The following is a 10,180-nucleotide window of genomic DNA, read 5'->3' as shown; positions in this document are numbered from 1 at the left end:
AAAAAATGGTCAAGAAGTTGATCTTAGCACGGCTCGGTGAAAGCTCGGTAAACACGGCGAGTTCATTGATCGTCGGCGCGGTTACAAAAATGTCAAAATTTGACATCAAGTCACATTAGATATATGTTGAAATTTATATTTTTAGAATCAGCTATATTTACTTGTTGTTTGTATCTAGTAATATTTCTCAATAATAGCATGTATCGGAAATAATTAGCAAAAAACCTGAATAGTCACGCTTGATTGCGGGCTACACAAATTCTCCCCCTAAAAAATGAAAATCGTCGATTTAGGACGTTAAAATACATTTCATGAAAATCCACTTACACGGATTGATTTAAAACATGAAATCAAATCTTTGTAGAAAAAATCACTTTAATCCATTTAGTAATGAAGGAAAAAAACGAAAATATCCAAAGCTCGGGCTCGGGTCTTCAGCTCGGGCTCGGCTCGGGATACACAAATTCTCTACCACCTGTCAAAATAACTAAATGCAAAAAAAAACATAATAGAGCTACGGTATTATTCGCAATTATGTCATAGAAATTGTCAGTTGAAGTATCATTAAAAACAACAAGAGTCTCTGCCGCAACACATGTACTGAATAAACGAACGTAAAATTTTAATGTAAAATGGCTTTTCCCGTTTGCCTGGGCCTGTGAGGGGTGTGTCCCTGTGGGTCCAATGATTGGTCAGTGAAGTAAGCTGGTACTCACGGCCTCCGTCCAATCCCCGATTTACCCAGGGTCCCCTAGGTCCCGGTTTAGGTTTGAATCACAGAAGTTTTATTCATTCGAGATACTTTGGCTTGCGTGTCAACTTTGTTTTCCCTCCCTCCCTCCCTGGTCATAGATAGGACCCCATGCGGCCCCTCAAACTGCTTGTATTTGTGTTTAATATGTTTGCTTATTAACATGCTTATTCATAAGTATTATTAATTTGCTTAATTTGAGCTTTGTTTGATTTGAGCTATGTTTAATTTGAGCTATGTTTAATTTGAGTTTTGTTTAATTGAGCTTTGTTTAAATTGATCTTCATTTATTTGAGTTTGATCATGTAGATGCTTAAAGCTGTGTGTTCGATAACAAGCTTGCATGTAGTGCTAGAGGTGTATTTCCTTTTGGGGTTGCCTTGCTTATGCCATTTGCATACCAGAGACATTTAAGTAAAGTGGAGCATGGCACCCTAACTGGCTGACGACTTCTAATGTGTTATACAATAAATTGTTACGGGCATACAGTTGTTATGTTGTAAATATCGTTGACCAGGCAGGGGAGAGAATTAAGTTTTCATTATACCCGACACCGGGTCCGCGTTTACATCGGTTGTTGTGGTTTCCGGAACTTATGTAACTGGTAAAGAAGAATAAGAACCATCCAAATGGATCTATAGTTTCGGTGTGTCACAGTATATTTACATGCCATTCATGTCGTCTAGGCTATTCTCAGTAAATTGGTTTGGTGTAGAAAATGCTTTCATTGGGATACTATCATTGACTGTCATTCACAATATAACAGTTACAATATTGCCCCGTGTCCTGAGTGAAGGTGACAATACACGATGCATATATATCAGGTTGGGGAATGGGGGGGAAAACCAACAAATTGCATATAATTCGCAACATTGACTATTATACGCCGATTGAGATACAGTTCTGTTACTAAATATAGCCAAAATCACTCTTAAAGCTGACAGTGCAAGTTAAAAAGCATCCAATTGAGATTAAAAAAAAATAATACAAGTACAGATTTCCAAAAATCGTTTCCGAGACATTCCCCAGTTATGGTAGTGTCGTATCTAAGGACGGGCAGACATTTTTCTTTTTTGTTATGCGTGGATACAACCAGGCTGCCGCTGCTATAAAAGGAAGGTGCTTCGTCACACTTGCATTCACTCTAACCTCAGGTGTTCACGGTGACACACCAGTATCGCCTTCTATGCTACGTACACCACGTGACCTACAACTGTATTCGCGAACGACACCAAAAAGAAGAAGCACTTACCTGTAACCTGAGCAGGAAGATGGTCAGTGTCTCTCAATATTCTTTCAAATCTTGTTCAAAATAAAGTGTCCAAATAAATGCTGAAAAATGCATAACGAATTGATCCCAAATACTCCATCCATTTTCTCACGTGTTTTTCGTGGGTGCATCCATTTTGATAAACTGCGAGCAGTCCGAGGAGTTCCGATTTGTACTCGCGTCAACACTAACACTCGGAACTCCTCGGATGTATTCCAATTGTCTTCACTAGGATTTGGACCCGAATTCTAACATTTCAAATATATTGGAAGATTTTAGATTTTTAACCAAAATAGTAATAACTAAATATTTTAAAACTGAAATAGGGTTAAAATAGGATTTTGTTTGATTTTGATCAAATATCTAATAAAAACTCAATTTGCAAAACGTTTCAGAAATTTCAATTATTAAAAGTTACATGTACACAGACTTTTACTGTACCTGTTTATAATTTTTGTGCAGGCAACAAATTCTACAGTTGAGCCATGCTGCAAATGCAGAAACCAAGGCAAATGCAAAAGCTGTGTCTGTGCCAGAACTGGGTGCAGTTCTAACTGCCTAAATCCTAACTGCCAATATAAGCATGTGGTAGGTATTCTAACAAAATGCACTATCAGCAGTGCTAGCGGTTATTCTTGGAAAATAATCATATACACTGTTTTCAACATTCAAATTAAATTATTATTTTGGCGCTGCAGTTTGTAAATGAAAAGCAAGTCAATTGATGGAAGTTAAAATGTATGTAATCATGTTTGATCATGTATAGTCAATTTCTGAAAACTGTTACTTCAATATATCCAGTTTCAAACTAGAAATGTATGTATGCAGTTGCTGGAAACAAAACAAAAACACAGAAATGTTTTAAACAATTTTATATACATATAGTTATGTATACTTATAGACAGTATCAAGAGCGAGGATTCAAAACCATCCATATGCTGCCACTAGCTCCCGCAATCGGAGCCCGAATCTGCCACAGCCATCATCTGTTGAACATCAACCATCACCAAATGCAGCATTGGACACCAGACTAGCTCCTGTTATACAAGAAGAAGATGCCATGAGACATTTTTTAAGAGTGAGCACAAACATATTCATCAAATAATTTCACTACTTTACCAATGTGCTGAATGTTTTACTTGAAATAAACTAGTAATGTGTGTAAGACATAAATGTCCTCACCTCCACATGTAGTTCATTTGTTTACATGCAGTACATCAAAGAATATTTCCTTTCATTTTCTATATGTTTTAAAAACAACAATATTTTTCATTCTTCTAGAATTCATTCCAAACCATGAACCCTGACCAAATGAGGCAGACATTAAATACCATGGCTGAAACTATCCCCAGAGATGTGTGGCAGGTCCTGTCAAGAGGCATACATGGGACAGTGGGACCCAATGTACCATGGTGCATTTGTGGTAATTGTCAAGACATGGGACAGAGGCGGCAAAACATTTGTTGTGGGCAGACAACATGCATTACATCGCACAGAACCTTTTTTAACATTTGTGCTCGGGTAGATGTTTTGGAGGTGGCTAATATTTTGAACTGGGCTTTTCAGTTCAATGATGAGCCCTCTTTTTCAAACAGCACTTTCCGCAGCCAAGCATACCGCAACTTTGTTTTGTGGCAGTGGGGAAGACTCGGGGCTGGCAACAGGAGGGTTATTCCCTCCTGTGCTGTACTTTCCATCAGACGAGGTTTTCCAAACCCTGATGGACAGTACACTGGTTACCAGTCTTCTGAAGAGTTGTAGCTTGTTTGCGGAAAATGCTGTTTGAAAATGACAATTGTAATCCAATTTTATGCTAGCTAGCGATTCCATAGTAATACCTAGGTATATATGTATAAATCATGGAATAAATAATTACCTTCACATCTTTGTTGTCTTGTGTGAAATATTTCCTGTGATCCTGGATTGGCAGCGTTTGATAAGTTGGGGGCCAACACATCTAACTCTTGGGCAGTTTTTGAGAGTGATGCATTGGTGACTCCATATGTTGCCCTCATGCACTCCACCAGCAGATCTAAAATCAGTTTTTACTTGTATAGTACTTTGGAAGAAGTTTAATAGCTTATGGAATATAATAAAACTATGCAATATCAACAAGAGATCCCAAAGGGATCTTGGTGCCCATCATTGTATGATCTATATTAGTCCAATGAAAGACTGATCTTTTCTCTGCTTTTCTCTTCTTTCAACCTACTTTAATATTAGGAAATTATGTAAAATTATTAAGTGTGATTGAAATTATATCAGTAACAAACTTCAATTGTCAAAATTCAAGATGGCGGCCTATTGGCCATCTTGTTTTCCGATCAGTCCCAAAATGTAATGATGGTGGGCTGAAAATTTAATTCTAAACAAAAAACAAAACATATACTAGTGATCCAGCACTTATTCTGGCAACATACTGTAAATATATTGAAGAAAACAGTTCTAATTACCATAAAGTAAAGTTTTCTTTTGGTAAATACCTTCGATGTAAAGAAATTCTTTAGGCGTTAGTCGTTGAAAAGCAACCCACTGCTTTGTGCGCCTGGAAACTTGCCCTTGGATAGATGGTTGTCCATCCTGGCGGTTGGCAGGTGCACGGCTCTGGTGTTCATTGTGATCAAGAACAGCCAACTGGTTTCTACACATGTAGCTATCGTAGGAGAATTTCAACCGCTTAGGGCAATACCTGAGAAGTGTATGCGAATTGAAATTCTCCACTCTCCCTGTGTGCCTATTAGTTGCATAGTACTTCAAGCTGCCGAGCCATATTCGGTTGGTTACAAATGATCTGTGAGATAAAAATGCTTACATCTGAGAAATATATCAAATCATTACAATGTATGCAAAAAACGAAAACAATATTCATTTCTAATATAAAAAAAATACTAAATGTGAATTACTTTTTTGTTTTAAACCGATAAGGTTTATATACTTATGTATAAAATACTTTTATGTCTTTCCCTGTTTACTAACAACTTTCAAGTCTCACGATATTCAATGAAATAGTATAAATTATATTGAATTAATATTTTTCATATAACAGGGATGAGGTGACTGATGTTCCCAAATTTATACTTACTTAACAATTTTATAGGCATTCGAGTCAATTGTCAACCATTTCTTGCCCTCTGGAACAGAAAGAGGACCATGTGGGCATTCATACATTATTGACCTATGCACATTGGTAATATGTCTCAGTATGAATAACCACATAGTTCTCAGTCTTTCTTTATTCCCCCTACAGTTCGCAGAGCACCACCAGAAATGGTTGACAATTGACTTAATCCATGGAAGAACATCTCGTCCGCTCACTTTCCTGCCAGCCTCTCCCAATACCTGTAATATTTTCTTAGCTTTATGCCAAACATCGAGGCTATGGCTGATGTTCCCATATTTGGATTGTTCTGTAAAAAAAACCCACCATAACACATTTTGATATATGCATAGGATTTTTGAAGGGATTTCAATTTATTCATATTTATATTTGCCACTGAATTAACCAAGGACAATAACTCTTACAACAGCAACAAACCAGAACACAATAGCAAGGGCAATAACTCTTACAACATCAAACATGCTTGTTTTTGTAAACAAAATCGTGTATTATTGTGTGCATGCATGACTTACCAAATAAAGATATAATCGCTCTACTAGCATCGGTCACCACCTCTACCACATTCAAACCATTCGTCTGGAGATAGGCCATTCCTCTGGAAATTATGAAAGATTCCAGTTTGTTGGAATTTCTGCCAACTTCCCTTGAATCCCCTATTTCCATATGGATTATATCCCCGCTTATGTACTCCATGAATATGGCAGTTGCTTTATTGGCAGAAAAACCTGAAAATACAAAGATGAAAACAATCTGTTCAAAAGTACAATGATTATGAAAATTCAGTTTTCATCCCAAAATAATGAGAAACAAATTCTCCAAAAAATAGTTACAGTGTAACTGTTCAATTTGATAGTATCAGTAACCTTGCGCTCCGTAAATCCAAGTTAAAATGTTAAAAATTATAAGAAAACAACAAATACACACAACATCAAAAAATCATTATATTTACAGAGTAAACATACCTGGCGTATCATATCTGACGTCAATAGCAACACATACGCTCCTGTCCCTATACTTGTCAAGCATTCCTCTCATTTTTGTACGATAACAGTTTGAAATACAGTTTCTGTATATTCTCTGGTATCTGAAAATAAAGGAAGTATTAGTAAAGCATTGGAAAAATATCATAATCATGCTGTTCTTATCAAGATGATATCAAAAAGGTAGGAGATTATAAGTATGCTTTATTTTACTGTAGAGCATTCATTTGTCCTTGATGAGTTACTAAAATTATTGAAAATGTAATGACATGGTTGAAATACATTAGATGGTCTTCTTTGGTATAGATTATTACCGAAAAAAGTTTGATGCTGAGCCAATTGCAATATTTGCAAATTGAAATGCCTGAGCAAATGGGAACCATGTCAGCCCTGAAAGTAGTACAGCCATCTGTAACATGATCTGGATTGCACTCTTGCCTCCATAAAATTCTGTAGAGACCCATCTGTGTGGATGTCCAACCTAATGAAAATACAAAATTATGAAGTTTGAAGTTCATTGCAGAATGTAAAATTAATAAGATCGCAAATGATTAAATTTGTGTACACATGGGCTAGCTAATTAATACATGTATTTGTCAAAAGGGAATTTGTTATACATGTATTCATGTTTCCCAACCTTGTGTATCATTGTAGATAAAAATGTACCTGGCAACGGAGCCTTGTGTTCAAAATTTACTTTAGATAACAGACAAGTATTGTGATTCATTTATATCACTATTGTGTATTGAGCATTGAAATATGCAGATATGTATATACATTTAGGTGTGTGAAGTGTTATAAGAATATAATGAAATCATACATGTTCAGTTTCACATGCATGCATTATCATAATTTTTATTTTTGCCATTTGTTTTCCTCACCATGCAAGAATACTCGTAGTGAACAGCTGCAGCAACATTTCTCCCCTTTCTTACAGAACCAGGATTAATGGATTCACCACAATGACATCGTTGGTTTTGTATCAGTTGTAGCAGCTTACTCTCACTGACGATGAACTTTTTATCTCTTGACAGATTATGTTCCTCTGACCTGTTAATTATTAGAAGACTATTATACAGTAATACTGAAGAATACACGGTAAATAATCAAATAACACCTTTCAGGATGAGCGCCTGCCCAGGAGTGTAGAAAAGTATATACATAATGTATATGCTGATGATTTGCAGTTAGCACATTACGTATACACGTACATTATATTAGTGTACATGTACAACTACGTACATGCTGACTATAGAACATAAAGAATAGTTTACCTGCATATCACTGACAAGTGTTTCAATGTAGATTCATTACATCAATCGATCATATCCATAACGTAAAAGTCTTGTTAAATTAATAACCAACTTTTACACACACATACCTGTCAAATGTTTGGATAGGGTCGTCGTCGTCGATTTCCTCCTCCTCCTCCTCCTCACCATGTTCGGAATCGGTGTCGTCTTCCATGACCATGTCAATACCGAAGATATCCTCAACCATTTCCTGATCATCCCCTGCCTCGTCATCCTGGATGCTATCGTCGATCAAATCCTGTTGGTTTAAAATAACAAAATAAAATATTATTTGCAATATATATCTACGCGTGTGTGCAATGAAACACAAATAAATGTGTTACATTGCACATTGAAATCGAATAAAAACAAAATGACTGTGTCAGTTGAGCGCTTGTAAAATGTAGTATCACACGCGAGTATCGTTATGACACGTGCACAAATGATACGAACACACGGAAAATATTTCGATGGAAACTATGGATGTAATTACTGTAACAGTTGTAAAGTTATTCTTGCTGCATATCCCACTGGAAAGACTCGGGTAGGAGTTTACTCATATTTACTATGTTTATAATTTTATCAGGTGCATGTTTTTGTTGAGGCCCAAATATTTTGTATTGTCAATATTTTCTTTTCTTTCTTTTATTGTAAAATAAAATATATATGTATATATATATGTATATAATTACCTCTTCAAATTCCATATCCAAGTTCTGCAGTTGCGTACAATGAAAACAAAAACCCGTTGGCGTGTGTATTGAGAACGTATAATATATTATTGAGAGCTGTGTCGCTTTGCGCATGTATCGAGAGACTGATACTTGTCTCAATGAATGCACGCGCTTTTATAGCGGTTCGTATCCACGCATAACAAAAAAGAAAAATGTCTGCCCGTCCTTAGATACGACACTACCATAACTGGGGAATGTCTCGGAAACGATTTTTGGAAATCTGTACTTGTATTATTTTTTTAAATCTCAATTGGATGCTTTTTAACTTGCACTGTCAGCTTTAAGTTCACTTTTAACATATTTTTTTTCCGTTCAAATAGCATTAATGCAAAAACAAGTTATTTGCACGTTGGAAAATACCAAAAATTAATGCAATACTTCAAATAGAGTAACATCAAGTTTCCAGGTAGACAACGCTTTCAGTTACCATATTTTATTTAAATATTATTTACCTTATTGTAAACTAAATCACCATTAAATAATAAATTGAAAATTTACTGTTAAAATCCTTACTTCAGCTTGCATATATATTACGCAATCTCGCATATTATTGATGTTACTCAACCGTAAGTATTGCATTAATTTTTGGTAATTTCCAACGTGCAAATAATTATTTTTGCATTTGTTTGATGTTTCGTGACTTTATGAATGTGACGAACAATTTTTTTAAAAAAAAAGTTAAGTTAAAAGAGATTTAGCTCTTTTAAATAACAAAGCTGTACCTTAATTGGCATTAGCTTGGATATTATATGCAAGTTAATGGTTTTCCCCAACTTGATATCAGTATATAGTATTGCTTTGAACAAATATTGTGTCAAGAAGACATACTGAAACTCTAGTGCATCCTGTCAAGTAATTAGGGGGTGAACATCCTGCATGTACTCACATTTATTTAAAGCAACAATAACATTTGTTGATAAAACTATGAAATTATAAAATCATTCACTGGCAGAGATACAATCTACAAATGATGTGCATAGAGGTCTTTAAAGTCTACTTTTTTTACAGACCAACGTTACCCAGTGGAAATTAAAAAAGTTGAGAAGCATAATTCAGAAATGGAAAATTTAAGTGACCATGTACATGTCTGATTGTGATCGATGCAAAAATTTTGTGTGGAAGTTTGATCTTACTCCATGACTCCTTTTGAAAACATAATCCAATGGTATTAAAACTTACCAAAATTTACTGAATCAGATTTTGTCCTTTATATCGAACGTACATTGGCCATATTTGTATTCATCCTTTTAGATCAAGAACCTGCAGGAGCTTGACAGTCAGATAAACATCACAATGCCATGAAAACAGAATATGCATAGAGTCTTTCAGAAGGACATTCCATTCTTAAATGTAAAGATGTTCCGCCTACAGAAATTAAGGTAAGCAAATAATGGAAAATAGATAGAATGTACAATGTTAGCTTTGCTCCTTGAGGCAGAGTATTCATTAATTCATCACTGCTACCAAATTTGAAGAACAGTCGGGCAATATGAGAACATCAGATTTACTTGGTGATGTACAAGATATAGAAATTATAAAAATCAAAGTATAAACAATTTTATGGTCACTCCATTACGTTTCTGCTATTTTCTGGCCATTGTGAAGATGTGTTTTTCTCTGAAATTGTGCTGGTTATATCACAGGCGTCTGATTCTGGTGGTTAGTAGTAATAGTAAAAATATATAGTCCTTTACTGCTTTCACGTGGGTTATTACTTATGAACACCATTTTGACCCTCAGTCAAATATTTTTTTCTTGGGGGGGGGGGGGGGGGGGGGCTTATTAAGGCAGGCGCCCTTATTAGGTCAAATACAGTATGTCTGAAAGTTCCTACAGTTTGATTAAGTTTCTACAGTTATTCCTAAATTTCATGGAATTATAGTGTAATATGTCATACTTTTTGCTTGTTTTATGCCTATACTTAAATATTAAGATGCACTTTTCATATTATGTCAATTTCTTGAAATATGAAATATATGGAGGTATTTTTGGTACTTTGTTTTACAGAACTTTGTCTCACTTACATAAGATGCAG

The 10,180-nt window shown here is 35.4% G+C and overlaps 1 protein-coding gene across 1 annotated transcript; it reads right to left on the bottom strand.

Annotated features, from left to right (window-relative positions):
- Positions 1–2,876: 2,876 nt before the first annotated feature.
- LOC117319950 lies at positions 2,877–7,929 on the bottom strand. The gene is made up of 9 exons (XM_033874658.1): positions 7,501–7,929; positions 7,001–7,169; positions 6,434–6,600; positions 6,102–6,223; positions 5,652–5,864; positions 5,104–5,428; positions 4,505–4,812; positions 3,898–4,053; positions 2,877–3,058 (listed from the first exon to the last, which is right to left on the bottom strand). The coding sequence occupies exons 1-9, from the start codon at positions 7,617–7,619 to the stop codon at positions 3,018–3,020; spliced, it is 1,620 nt and encodes a 539-aa protein (XP_033730549.1). The 5' UTR covers positions 7,620–7,929; the 3' UTR covers positions 2,877–3,017.
- Positions 7,930–10,180: the final 2,251 nt, after the last annotated feature.

Source organism: Pecten maximus, unplaced genomic scaffold, assembly GCF_902652985.1.
Source record: "Pecten maximus unplaced genomic scaffold, xPecMax1.1, whole genome shotgun sequence".
In the NCBI taxonomy this organism is placed as follows: Eukaryota; Metazoa; Mollusca; class Bivalvia; order Pectinida; family Pectinidae; genus Pecten; species Pecten maximus.
Note: the sequence above shows the minus strand (reverse complement) of the source record. Positions and strands in the feature narration are given on the sequence as shown.

What these genes read in the sequence shown, in the direction of transcription:
- LOC117319950 (XM_033874658.1), bottom strand. Translation starts at nt 7,619, where the DNA reads ATGGTTGAGGATATCTTCGGTATTGACATGGTCATGGAAGACGACACC. An exon ending in CCTATCCAAACATTTGACAG is followed by an intron (nt 7,170 to 7,500) that starts GTATGTGTGTGT and finishes AATAATTAACAG; the next exon opens with GTCAGAGGAACATAATCTGT. An exon ending in AATGCCTATAAAATTGTTAA is followed by an intron (nt 4,813 to 5,103) that starts GTAAGTATAAAT and finishes TTTATCTCACAG; the next exon opens with ATCATTTGTAACCAACCGAA.